The sequence below is a fragment of the Mobula hypostoma genome, chromosome 6 (genome assembly GCF_963921235.1).
Source record: "Mobula hypostoma chromosome 6, sMobHyp1.1, whole genome shotgun sequence".
In the NCBI taxonomy this organism is placed as follows: Eukaryota; Metazoa; Chordata; class Chondrichthyes; order Myliobatiformes; family Myliobatidae; genus Mobula; species Mobula hypostoma.
Window position 1 is genome coordinate 32,263,843 of NC_086102.1, and position 14,919 is coordinate 32,278,761.

Here is a 14,919-nt window from a genome sequence, read left to right on the forward strand (position 1 = left end):
TTCTCTATTTGACATGTTAGACGCGTCCTCCACTGTGAAAACCAACACAAAATAGTCATTCAAAGCCTTTGCTACTTCTTCATTACCCAATATCAATTCCCCTTTCTCATCCTCCAAGGGACCTACTTCCACTTTAGCCACCTTTTTCTGCTTTATATAATTATAAAAACTTTTACTATCCATTTTTATATTTTGTACTAGTATAGCTTCATAATCTAGCTCCCCTTTCTTTATTGCTCACTCAATGGTTCTTTGTTGCTTTTTAAAGTTTTCCTAATCTTCCAGTTTCTCACTACTCTTAGGACGTGGAGCTTAGGAGGGTTAATGGCGCCTAATGACAACTCCTTTGTTGCATCTTCGGAAAAAGCTCTATTTCCATATTTAATATCTCTATTTTTCCTTTTCAGAGTTCTTTTGAAGACCCTGACCTGGAGTTACATGCTGACTACGTTTCTTTGTGCGTCTGGGTTTCACAACCGGCCATTGTTGTTTGGCACAGCAAAGACTCGGCCTAAGAGTCCGGCTCAGATTCAGAAGCCTGGGATCACGGGGCTCTGGAGATGGGCGGATCAAGGGTCGGTGTCATGACAGAAAACCCGTGTATCGTCGGGGGAGTCGGGATATCTGCAACTGTGTGCCCAGTTTTTTGGGCACAAAGCTCGAACAAAGCGACGTGGTGGACTTTTAACATTGTAAACCAGCGAGTTGTTTATTATGTCTCCCCGCTCGCAGGGAAAATGAAGACATCTCTTTCTCCCTTTTTAGCGAGAGAGAGAACCTGTGGTATGTCAAATACTGGGTGAAACACAAATCTTTGGGGTAACTGCAAGTCTGTGTCTTTGCTGTTGCTTTACTCATGCTTGAGTGCTCGCTGACGGTGCTGATGCCTTTTTTTTGCTGGTTGGGGGGGATTGTTACTCACTGCCGTTTACACGTGGCGGGGGGAAGCTGGGGGTGGGACTTTGCAGTTCTAACATTTAACTGTCAGTCATTCTTTGGGGCACTTCTCTGTTTTCGTGGATAGTTGCGAAGAAAAAGTATTTCAGGATGTATATTGTATACATTTCTCTGACATTAAATTGTACCTTTGAACCATACTTTGAGCAATAAAGAAAGGGGAGATAGATTATGAAACTATACAAGTAGCTTTGCATGTCGCAAAGGTAATGCTACAGTTGTTATGGGGGACTTCAACATGCAGATAGACTGGAGGAATCAGGTTGGTATTGGACCCCAAGAAAGGGAGTTTGTGGAGTCCCTCCGAGATGGATTCTTAAAACAGCTTGTACTGCAGCCTACCAGAGAGAATGCAATTCTAGATTTAGTGTTGTGCAATGAACCGGATTTGATCAGGGACCTCAAGGTAAAGGAGCCATTAGGAGGGAGTGATCATAATATGATGTTTTAAATCTACAGTTTGAGAGGGAGGAGGGAAACTCAGAAGTGTCAGTATTACAGTTGAACAAAGGGAACTATGGTGCTATAAGGGAGGAGCTGGCCAAAGTTCAAAGGAACAATACCCTAGCAGGGATGACAGTGGAACAGCAATGGCAAGTGTTTCTGGGAATAATGTGGAAGGTGCAGGATCAGTTCATTCCAAAGAGGAAGAAGGATCCTAAGGGAAGTAAGGGGAGGCCGTGGCTGACAAGGGAAGTAATGGACAGTATAAAAATAAAAGAGAAGAAGTATAACATAGCAAAGACAAGTGGGAAGCCGGAGGATCGGAAAACTTTTAAAGAGCAACAGAAGGTAACTAAAAAGGCAATGCGCGGAGAAAAAATGAGGTACAAAGGTAAGCTAGCCAAGAATATAAAGGAGGATATTAAAAGCTTCTTTAGGTATGTGAAAAGGAAAAAATAGTTAAGACCAAAATTGGGCCCTTGAAGACAGAAACAGGTGAATTTACTATGGAGTACAAGGAAATGGCAGACGAGTTGAACAGGTACTTTGGATCTGTCTTCACTAGGGAAGACACAAACAATCTCCCAGATATAATAGTGGCCAAAGGACCTAGGGTAACGGATGAACTGAAGGAAATTTATATTACGCAGGAAATGGTGTTGGATAGACTGTTGGGTCTGAAGGCTGATAAGTCTCCGGGACCTGATGGTCTGCATCCCAGGGTACTTAAGGAGGTGGCTTTAGAAATCGTGGACGCATTGGTAATCATTTTCCAATGTTCTATAGATTCAGGATCAGTTCCTGTGGATTGGAGGGTGGCTAATGTTGTCCCTCTCTTCAAGAAGGGAGGAAGAGAGAAAACAGCAAATTATAGACCGGTTAGCCTGACGTTGGTGGTGGGAAAGATGCTGGAGTCAATTATAAAAGATGAAATTACGACACACCTGGATAGCAGTAACAGGATCAGTCTGAGTCAGCATGGATTTACGAAGGGGAAATCGTGCTTGATTAATCTTCTGGAATTTTTTGACGTTGTAACTATGAAAATGGACAAGGGAGAGCCAGTGGATGTAGTGTACCTGGACTTTCAGAAAGCCTTTGATAAAGCCCCACATAGGAGATTAGTGGTCAAAATTAGGGCACATGGTATTGGGGGCAGAGTACTGACATGGATTGAAAATTGGCTGGCTGACAGAAAACAAAGGGTAGCGATTAACGGGTCCCTTTCGGAATGGCAGGCAGTGACCAGTGGGGTACCGCAGGGTTCAGTGCTGGAACCGCAGCTGTTTACAATATATATTAATGATTTAGATGAGGGAATTAAAAGTAACATTGGCAAATTTGCCAATGACACAAAGCTGTGTGGCAGTGTGAAATGTGAGGAGGATGTTATGAGAATGCAGGGTGACTTGGACAGGCTGGGTGAGTGGGCAGATGCATGGCAGATGCAGTTTAATGTGGATAAATGTGAGGTTATCCACTTTGGTGGTAAGAACAGGAAGGCAGATTATTATCTAAAAGGAGTCAAGTTAGGAAAAGGGGAGGTACAATGAGATCTAGGTGTTCTTGTACATAAGTCACTGAAAGCAAGCATGCAAGTACAGCAGGCAGTGAAGAAAGCTAATGGCATGCTGGCCTTCATAACAAGGGGAATTGAGTATAAGAGCAAAGAGGTCCTTCTGCAGTTGTACAGGGCCCTGGTGAGACCACACCTGGAGTACTGTGTGCAGTTTTGGTCTCCAAATTTGAGGAAGGACATTCTTGCTATTGAGGGAGTGCAGCATAGGTTCACAAGGTTAACTCCCAGGATGGCTGGGCTGTCATATGTCGAAAGATTGGAGCAACTGGGCTTGTATACTCTGGAATTTAGAAGGCGGAGAGGGGATCTTATTGAAACATATAAGATTATTAAGGGATTGGACTCGCTGGAGGCAGGAAGCATGTTCCCGCTGATGGGTGAGTCCAGAACCAGAGGCCACAGTTTGAAAATAAGGGGTAGGCCATTTAGAACGGAGTTGAGGAAAAACTTTTTCACCCAGAGAGTGGTGGATATATGGAACGCTCTGTCCCAGAAGGCTGTGGAGGCCAAGTCTGGGATGCTTTCAAGAAAGAGATGGATAGAGCTCTTAAAGATAGCGGAATCAAAGGTTATGGGGATAAGGCAGGAACTGGATACTGATTGCGGATGATCAGCCATGATCACAGTGAATGGTGGTGCTGGCTCGAAGGGTCGAATGGCCTACTCCTGCACCTATTGTCTAACCTCTTGGCGACTTCGTAAGCACAAACTTTTAGTTTGATGCCTTCTTTTAATTCCTTAATTATCCAAGGCTGGCACTCTCCGCCCTTACTGTCCTTGCTTTTTAACTGGAATATACTTTTGTTGAGCACCATGAAAAATCTCTTTGAAAGTCTTCCACTGTTCCTCAACCATCCCACCATATAGCCTGTGTTCCCAGTCTACACCACCCAAATCCTCCCTCATCTCATTGTAGTCTCCATTGTTTAGGCATAATACTCTGGTTTTAGATCGAACTATTGTACCCTCCATTTGTATGAGAAATTCAGTCGTACTGTGATCACTCTTTCCAAGAGGTTCCCTAACTACAAGATCACTAATTTTAACCTGTCTCATTGCACAGGACCAGATCTAAGATAACACATTCCCTTGTAAGTTCAGAAACATGCTGTTCAAGAAAGCCATCATGGATGGATTCTACGAAGTCCTCTTCAAGACTGCCTCGACCAACTTGATTCACCTAATCTATGTGCAACTTAAAGTCCTGCACGATAACTGCTGTTCCATTTTTACATGCATCAGATATTTCTCTGTTTATTGCCTGTGCCACTGTTATGTTATTATTCGATGGCCGATAGACAATTTCCAACAGTGATTTTTTTCCCATTACTATTCCTAATCTCTACCCAGATGGATTCAACATTCTGCTCCTTAGATCTTATATCATCTCTCACTATCTCCCTGATCTCATCTTTAATTTGAATGCTACCCCACCTCCCGTACCTTCCCTCCTATCCTTCCATATAACCTGATATCCTTGTATATTTTATTCCCAATCATCTCCACCCTTCTGTAATGGCAACTAAATCATACCCCTTTGTACTCATTTGTGCCACAAGTTCACTGATCTTGTTTCAGATACTACAGGCATTCGAATAAAGTGCTCCTACAATTATTGTGCTTTTAAAACCTTGTAATTGTTTATTCTTTTACACTTGACTTTTCTTCACTTGTCTCTTACTTTTCTCTTTTTTATCTTTTGTTTTTCGTTATCTTTTTCCACACTTTTCTTTTTTACTTTATCCATACTTCTCCAATCTGTTGAATCCACCCTCCCCCCACTATTTAGTTTAAAGCCCTATCCACAGCCCTAGTTACGCAATTTGTGAGGATCCAGGCCCCATCACGGTTCAGATGGAGCCCATCCCAATGGTACAGCTCCTTCCTTCCCAATACTGGTGCCAATTTCCCATGATGTGGGGGTAGAAGGGTGGGTTGGCAAGTTTGCAGATGACACAAAGGTTGGTGGTGTTGTAGATAGTGCAGAGATTGTCGAAGATTGCAGAGAGACATTGATAGGATGCAGAAGTGGGCTGAGAAGTGGCAGATGGAGTTCAACCCGGAGAAGTGTGAGGTGGTACACTTTGGAAGGACAAACTCTAAGGCAGAGTACAAAGTAAATGGCAGGATACTTGGTAGTGTGGAGGAGCAGAGGGATCTGGGGGTACATGTCCACAGATCCCTGAAAGTTGCCTCACAGGTAGATAGGGTAGTTAAGAAAGCTTATGGGGTGTTAGCTTTCATAAGTCGAAGGATAGAGTTTAAGAATCGCGAGGTAATGATGCAGCTCTATAAAACTCTGGTTAGGCCACACTTGGAGTACTGTGTCCAGTTCTGGTCACCTCACTATAGGAAAGATGTGGAAGCATTGGAAAGGGTACAGAGGAGACTTACCAGGATGCTGCCTGGTTTAGAGAGTATGCATTATGATCAGAGATTAAGGGAGCTAGGGCTTTACTCTCTGGAGAGAAGGAGGATGAGAGGAGACATGATAGAGGTGTACAAGATAATAAGAGGAATAGATAGAGTGGATAGCCAGTGCCTCTTCCCCAGGGCACCACTGCTCAATACAAGAGGACATGGCTTTAAGGTAAGGGGTGGGAAGTTCAAGGGGGATATTAGAGGAAGGTTTTTTACTCAGAGAGTGGTTGGTGCGTGGAATGCACTGCCTGAGTCAGTGGTGGAGGCAGATACACTAGTGAAGTTTAAGAGACTACTAGACAGGTATATGGAGGAATTTAAGGTGGGGGGTTATATGGGAGGCAGGGTTTGAGGGTCGGCACAACATTGTGGGCCAAAGGGCCTGTACTGTACTGTGCTGTACTATTCTATGTTCTATGTTCTATGAATTCAAACCCACTTCTCCCACACCTTTCCTTGAGCCACGTTTTTAACTCTCTAAATCTTCTTGAACCCATGCCAAGTTGCACATGGCTCAGGTAGTAATCTAGAGATTATCCATTTTGGTTCTGCCTTTTAATTTAGTCTCTGGCTGCTCAAACTCCCTCAGCAGAACCTCTTTCTTCATTCTACCTATGTTGCCTGTGTTTTTCACAGCCACACCTCTGTGGAGATTTTTTCAGAACTTCCACCATATCTTGTACAGATACCGTATGATGTTTGCACTTTACATCACAAGAAACACTTCCTTTATTCAATGAAGACATGACTGGGGCTATATAAGCATCGGTTATAAAAATAAATGCAGAATAACACAGACAAACGATTTGCTCTTTTTAAAGGCTGTGCCAACAACAGCTGATTCTGCTAATGGTGCCACCAAAATAGTGACAACGGGTTGGCACAGCAACATGGGAAATTTGAAATTAGGCTGGCGAAAATTATGTCCAAAACAGCGGTAGAACCGGATTAGTGATTGCCGGATTCGAGGTGGTCACCCCTGTATTGGAATAAAAGTAGGCTGTTCTGACTGGAAATATTGAGCGGTTTTCCAGACTCTTGTTTAAGGTACACACATAAAAGTTGCTGGTTTAAGCTTTTCTTTTACTCTGACAGCAAATGAAGCAAAGGAATTGATGAGACAAGTCTGAATCTTGATGATGATAGTAAACATAGGGCCTTAACGAATTCTCATTGACTTGTCAGAGGAGAAGAGTTTTTGGCCATTAGCTGGGTCAAAGACGGCTGTAAAATGGGAACTGATACTTGCACAGAGTAATAGAGTGGTGGCGTTGATGGATATGGTCAATTAAATAGCAAATACAAAAGTAAGGAGTAACACTTATATATCACATCAAAGCTAAGTAGAGGTTAGAGTACTGTGTAAAGTTTTCATTGAATTATAGAACAGAAACGGCCCACTCTGTTCATGCCGACCACAATGGCCATCTACAATAATCCTATTTGTCCATATTAGGCCCATATTCCTCTACATCTTTTCCTTTCAACCCAGGTAATTATCCAAATGCCATTTAAGCAGTGCAACTGTGTCTTCCTCCATTACACTTTCTGGCAGCCTGTTCCAAATCTTCACCTCTCAATGCATGAAAAGCTTACTCCTCAGATCTCCTTTAAATTTCTCCTGTCACCTTTCACCTGCACCTCTAGTTTTAGACTTCTTTGCCCTGGGAAAAAGATTCAGTCCGTTATTTAATCTTTTAACTTATAAGCAATATGGACAATCTTTCTCACCCCTTCCATGACATACTTGACAAACAGAGGAGCACCTTTAGTAACAAACTCTTTCCATAAGAGGAGCACCACTGAATGCCACAGGATATCCTTTCTCCCTGTGACTATAAGACTCTACAACCCCTCCTCCTTAAGTATACATCCGAACAGACACCAAAATGTTAGTGTACAAAGCGGTGGTAATCCCAACGCTCCTGTATGCATCAGAAACCTGGGCAACATACCGACGACATCTAAAGGCACTTGAAAAGTTCCATCAACGCTGTCTTGGAAACGTCTTAAATATCAGCTGGGAAGATAGAAGAACCAACGTCAGTGTGCTAATTGAAGCAAAAACAACAAGCATTGAAGCCTACGTCATCAAGAACCAACTAAGTTGGAGTGGTCATGTTGTTCAGATGAAAGACGAACGTCTGCCGAAACAAATCTACTCCCAGTTTAAAGAAGGCAAACGTAAAAGAGGCGGACAACGGAAGAGATCCAAAGACATCTTAAAAGCCAACATGAAGAAATGTAACATCCACATCAACAATTGGGAAACCAATGCCAAGGACAGAAAACTCTGGCAAGCCATCATCCGAGAAGGAACAGCAACTTTCGAAGCCAACAGATGTGCAGAATTAGAAGAAAAGAGAAGAAAATGGAAAGAGAGGCAGCAACAACCAAAGCCCGATCTGCCATCTGGAACTACCTGTCCTGAATGCCGAAGAACTTTCAAAGCCAAGATTGGACTCATAAGAGAGCCCATAAGTAGATCAACAGAACGAAGACCATCATCCTCAACCTCGAGGGATACCCACGACGACAAGTGTATGATTTCATTCCACATCTGTATTTTTTACTATTACTCTTTAATGCACATTTTGTATTTTTTTTCGTACTTCAATGCTTACATTTTGCACTTTAAAGTTTATATTTCTGACCAAGCAACTTTGTAACAATAATTTTCTTTGGGATAAATAAAGTTTTATCTCAACTTAGCTTAACTTTGTAAGCCTTGATATGCTCACCCTTCATCCTCCACTGAGTACAAATCCAGCTCATCTCTCCTTTTAACTACAGCTCTCCATTCCAGGCAATGTCCCAATGAATTTCTTCTGCACTATCTGTTGCTATTACATCCCCACTGCACTGTGCCAACCAGACCGTACATAATACTCAAAGTGCAGATTAATCAATATTATGTCCTATTGCAACACTTACACTCAATTCCTTGATGTATGAAGGCAAGCATACTAAATATCTTTTTTACTACATCATCTATCTATGGCCACTTTCAGGGAGCCATGGGTCTGTATGCAATGTCTCTGTAAATCAATGCGTCTGTGATCCCTGACATTTAATCTGTATGTTCTAACAGAAAAGGACCTCCCAATGTTCATTACTTCATACTTATCTGGACTAAGTTGCATTTGCCTCCACTCTGCCCAGCTTTCTAGCTGACCTAGGTCCCAATACATTTTTAAATAACCTTCTCGATTTTGCATTATTTGCAAACTTATTAATGATGTCACCATCTTTCTCATTCAAGCTTTTTCAAACAAAAACCAAGTGTCCCAATGCTGATCCCTTTGGTATACCACTAGTTAAAGATTTCCAATCAGAAGAACATGCATCCACCACTATCTTCTGTCTCTTTCACCCAGCCAGTTTTGGATCCAGTTCACCAACATGCCTCAGATACCTTACAGATTTACCTTCTGTGCCAGCCTACCATGCACTTGTCACGTAGGACCTCGTTTAGTGCAAACGTTCAGAGAGAAGCAAAGAAAAAACTTAAAAGCAGTGCAAGATGTGGAGATTATCAAGGATGTAAAATCATAGTTACTAAGAGATATGACCAAATAAATTGGTACACTCAGATCAAATAGGGTTTATCCCTAAAAGGAATTCTTTCTATAACAATAGGTGCCTTCTTAATATAATGCATTCCCCAAGACATCCTAAGGAAGACCTTATAGTATTAAGTTTAGATGCTGAGAAAGCATTCGACCATGTGGAATAGCAGTACCTCTATGAGGTTTTGAAATAATTTGGAATGGGAGACAAACTTATAACTTGGATTAAGCTACTGTACAGTAACCTAGTGCTAAGATGCTAAGTAAGCAGACCCTCTCTGAACCATTCAGATTGCACAGGGGCACAAGACAGGGCTGTGCATTAAGTCCCTTATTGTTTGCGTTGGCCCTGGAACCACTGGCGGAGACTATATGTTCTCACCCCGAAATTTATGGGTACAATACAGAATATATTATCAACAACACTTCCCTTTATGTGGATGATGTTTTGTTGTTTGTAACAAAACCATATATTACTATCAACACACATCAAAGTTGCTGGTGAACACAGCAGGCCAGGCAGCATCTCTAGGAAGAGGTACAGTCGACGTTTCAGGCCGGGACCCTTCTTCAGGGCTCAGGGTCTCGGCCTGAAATGTCGACTGTACCTCTTCCTAGAGATGCTGCCTGGCCTGCTGCGTTCACCCGCAACTTTGATGTGTGTTGCTTGAATTTCCAGCATCTGCAGAATTCCTCATGTATACATATATTACTATTCCAGTTTTGCTGGAAATAGTCAAGTCAAGTCACTTTTTATTGTCATTTCGACCATAACTGCTGGTACAGTACATAGTAACAACGAGACAACATTTTTCAGGACCATGGTGCTACAAGAACAATACAAAAACTACACTGAACTACGTAAAACAACACAAAACTACACTAGACTACAGACCTACCCAGGACCGCATAAAGTGCACAAAACAGTGCAGGCATTACAATAAATAATAAAGAAGACAATAGGCACAGTAGAGGGCAGTAGATTGGTGTCAGTTCAGGCTCTGGGTATTGAGGAGTCTGATGGCTTGGGGGTAGAAACTGTTACGTAGTCTGGTCGTGAGAGCCCGAATATTTCGGTGCCTTTTGCCAGATGGCAGGAGGGAGGAGAGTTTGTATGAGGGGTGCGTGGGGTCCTTCATAATCCTGTTTGCTTTACGGATGTAGAGTGTGGTGTAAATATCTGTAATGGCCGGAAGAGAGACCCCGATGATCTTCTCAGCTGACCTCACTATCCGCTGCAGGGTCTTGTGATCCGCGATGGTGCAATTTCCAAACCAGGCAGTGATGCAGCTGCTCAGGATGCTCTCAATACAACCCCTGTAGAATGTGGTGAGGATGGGGAGTGGGAGATGGACTTTTCTCAGCCTTCGCAGAAAGTACAGAGGCTGCTGGGCTTTCTTGGCTATGGAGCAGGTGTTGAGGGACCAGGTGAGATTCTCCGCCAGGTGAACACCAAGAAATTTGGTGCTCTTAACCATCTCTACGGAGGAGTCGTCGATGTTCAGTGGAGAGTGGTCGCTCCGTGTCCTCCTTAAGTCAACAACCATCTCTTTTGTTTTGTTCACATTCAGAGACAGGTTGTTGGCTCTGCACCAGTCCGTTACCACAGCACCTCCTCTCTGTATGCTGACTCGTCATTCTTGCTGATGAGACCCACCACGGTCCTGTCATCGGCGAACTTGATGATGTGGTTCGAGCTGTGTGTTGCAGCACAGTCGTGGGTCAGCAGAGTGAACAGCAGTGGACTGAGCACACAGCCCTGGGGGGCCCCCATGCTCAGTGTGATGGTGTTGGAGATACTGCTTCCAATCCAGACTGACTGAGGTCTCCCAGTCAGGAAGTCACCCCTCCTGACCAGTGAAGTGAGGGGAGGGTAGGACTGGGAAGGGGGAAGGAGATGGGGTGGTAGGGTTTCCTTTGCTTTTTGCTTGTTTACTATACATACATTCATTTGACTTTCATTATGTTATTATAAGAAAGAAAAGGAAAAAAGAAGCTTTGTACTTTAGGACATTGTCGGTTGTGGTTAAGCTGATGTTGCTTCACAATAAAAACATTTGAAAACTAAGAGATATGACACCATTAGGACTTTGTTTAGATATAACCAATGTTAAAAGGATGACCTGCTGTCTCAAATACAATGTTGGAAAGTTGGAAAGTGCATGGTCATGCACTTTGGGGGAAGAAATAAACAGGCAGACTATTATTTAGATGGGGAGAGAATTCAAAATGCAGTGATGCAAAGGGACTTGGGAGTCCTTGTGCAGGATACCCTGAAGGTTAACCTCCAGGTTGAGTCAGTGGTGAAGAAGGCAAATGCAATATTGGCATTCATTTCTAGAGGTATAGTATATAAGAGCAGGGATGTTATGTTGCTCTCTAAGGCACTCATGAGATCACGTTTAGAGTATTGTGTGCAGTTTTGGGCTCCTTATTTAAGAAAGGATATACTGACATTGGAGAGGGTTCAGAGAAGATTCACAGAAATGATTCCAGGAATGAAAGGCTTACTCTATGAGGAATGTCTGGCAGCTCTTGGGCTGTATTCCCTGGAGGTCAGGAGAATGAGGGGGGATCTCATAGAAACATTCTGAATGTTAAAAGTCCTGAACAGATTAGACACGGCAAAGTTATTTTCCATGGTAAGGGAGTCCAGGACAAGGGGGCACGAATTCAGGATTGAAGGTCGTCCATTTAGAACAGATATGTAGAGAAATTACTTTAGTCAGAGGGTGGTAAATCTGTGGAATTTCTTGCCACGAGCGGCTGTGGAGGCCAAATTATTGGGTGCATTTAAGGCAGAGATAGATAAGTTCTTGAGTAGCCAAGGCATCAAAGGGTATGGGGTGAAGGCAGGGTAGTGGAGATGAGTGGAAGAATTGGATTGGCCCATAATTGAATGGAGGAGCAGACTCGATGGGCCGAATGGCCTAGTTCTGCTCCTATATCTTATGGTCTCCAAAATGGATCATAAGCTACAAGATGATCTATGATTTCATCATGTCAGTGAGACAATAGTGAGAGTCACAAACTGAACACATTCAAATGTCTTGAGGTAAATTAGAAAAATTATATTTATGACTGATTAAATTACAAAATCCTCTTCCTAAATAGTTATTAAAGTAGTGGCCCTCAAGTTCTTCAAACAAGGAAGTAGATATTGGGTAAGAAAATGGTATATTAAAGTGAACATGTAGAGCACACAAAAGAGGTAATTATACTAGGTGGCTTATTGGAAGAAAAAATAGTTCAATGACTCAAGTTGATTGCTAATACAGAGGAACAAGTGATAAAAAAAACACATTCCCATGAAGAGTAGAAAAGGAAGAGTTAAAAACAACTTTCCTTCACACTTCCACATCTAAGAACCTTCACACTGCTCAGAATTTGCATCATTTTGAAACTGTGCTGTGGTTAAACAGATAATCATAATGATATGCTCATCAGTACTACCAAAATTCATCTTGATTCTCAATGACATCCCTCAGTACATTGGGTTATGCAAAGAGGCAGAATACATAAATTAAAAATAATCCAAGATAAACATATTCTTCCTACGTACCAAGTCTTGACTAGTATTTCGTGATTCTTTATCATCAATGGGAAATAACAGGACACTACCCAGAGAAAGATCTGAAAAAAAAAACAACAACTGAATCAAACAGCAATGATAAGAAAATTGTGTCATGACTTCTAATATTAGAGGTGCATATATAAGATTGTTTAATTATTTTTATAATTGAAGGATAACGTTATCTTAGGACATGTCTGTCAGTATACAAGCCATACTCTTCTGATTAATGCTGTACCCTGCAATGCCTGATTTCATATAAACATCCCACAATATGTAAAATTATTTGTTTAATGGGACTTCTGTATCTATCTATATACTACTAAAACTCTCATGCTCTGTCTGTCTGTCTGTTTGTGACCTCCAATTAACGCAAACTGTGCATTAGAGCGGCACTTCTTTTGGCTAAATCGAATTAAAATGCGCTAACTTACAGAATGCAGGCAAAGTTCAGGGTTACATATTCGTATAAAATTGCTTATTCGCCAAAAATCAACAGGCTGCCTTTCACCCGAGATCCGATCAGCCATCATGGAAATCGGGACGCCACAGCCCGACACATGTGCACAGCCGCCTCAGCAGCACCTCACGATACTCACAGAGCCGCTTCCACCTTCCACGGAGACCGCGACGCCACCCCAGATGCATGGGCACGGCCAGCCTCAGCAGTGCCTCACGATACTCACAGAGCTGCTTCCACCTTCCATGGAGACCGCGACGCCACAGCCTGACGCATGCACACAGCCAGCCTCAGCAGCTTGGAGGCTTTGGTGTTACTGCTTCCTATCTTCTATCAAGCATTAGGGTAAAAGTATATGGATAGCCTAATTATGCCATGTGGAAAGAGAAGGGGGACATTATGCTCAAGAGATGACGCCAAACATCGTTGGGAAGCGGCAAGGAGAGGGAGAGAATAACAATCGGATGAAGCCAGGGCCGCACGACTCCAGGATCAAAGAGTCAGGACAATAAAAAGATGAGAGAAGACGAGACAGAGAAGGACAGGCATGCACGTCTCCAAAATGACAACAATAGGCACAGACGGAGGAGAGAACAAGAATCCGATCCGGCCAGGGTCGCACGACTCCAGGATCAGAGAGAAAGAACAAATGGTAGAAGAGATGAAGAGACGAAGGATGAAAGGGCTGCGCGTCTCCAGAATGACAAAAACAGGGAGAGGAGGAGGAGAGAGGAAGAGACAGAGGAGAAAAGGAAAGATCAACTCGAGAATGTGCAGCACAGAGTAATTATTGCGAGAGTTGCTGAAGACGACAATGGCCGCTTTCGACGACAATACCTCGACAGAGAAAGAGCAAGACAAAATGCACGACTCGCATGCTGGCACATTTCTGCTGATGTTGGTTCGACGATGAGAGTATGCCCTCACTGTCATGCCTTCCTATTCACTGGAGAAACAACACATTTCTGCTGTATGAAGGGACAGGTCAGGATAGGCAATTTGCAGCCTCTACCTAATGAACTCCTCAATTTGTACAGCAATGATAAACCGATTGCAAACGAGTTCAGGAAGAACATCAGACGATACAATTGCCTCTTCCAAATGACATCCTTTGGTGCCAAAGAAGTCATTCCAACTAGGAATCGATGGAATCCTTCTGTGATTATTCAAGGCCAAATCCATCATTACATCGGACATTTAATTCCAAACCCGACCCAGCAAGCCCGATTCCTTCAAATTTACTTCATGGATATTTTAATTTTCATTCTGGTCACATATTTGTCTTGCTATGCATCTTCCTTCTTTAATAAGTTGAGTTTTTCTTCTTTAATTTCCAAATCAAAGAGATAGCAATAGCATTCAGGAAAATTTAATGTTCATTCTGATCACATCAGACTGCACTACCCTTCTCTCAAAGGGTGCCCCAACGTGTCACCCCATTGTCTAGTATATAACTACATTGCATCTACACAACTACCCACTGAAGTCCTGTAATGTATTTTCTTACTTGCATTTAAACTTTTATATATATTTTACAGTTCAAGGTAAAGTCCAGGGCCAAAGTCATAAAATATTATCAGCCACTAATGAATTGTGCAATGCACTAATTAGTAATTACGTGGTTAGTACACCTTACAAAATCAGAAAAAGCCTTCCACTGAACATTACACCCTATCGTGAACTCCCTTCTGAAGTTTAATTTTCTGAGAAGTTGCGGAATTTTCTCTCCAAAGTCCAAAAAATGAATTATAACATATAAAAGCCAGTTAAATTCAGAACATCCTGCATACAAAGCAAAAAATCCATTTATATGAAACAAGTACTGCTGTTTTCCTTTGGAACATCTTTGCTTCATCTTTGGTGAGACCATGCACAGACAGAACTTCAGATTTTCAAATACTTCCCAGTAACTGAAAGG

The 14,919-nt window shown here is 42.4% G+C and overlaps 1 protein-coding gene across 1 annotated transcript in view; it reads right to left on the reverse strand.

Moving 5' to 3' along the window:
• Positions 1–14,919, reverse strand: part of chd1l (chromodomain helicase DNA binding protein 1-like) — a 100,208-nt gene that overhangs the window by 21,247 nt on the left and 64,042 nt on the right. Inside the window, exon 20 of the mRNA XM_063050503.1 lies at positions 12,533–12,603. Within this exon, the coding sequence (XP_062906573.1) occupies positions 12,533–12,603 (71 nt within the window). The remainder of the gene's footprint in view (positions 1–12,532; positions 12,604–14,919) is intronic.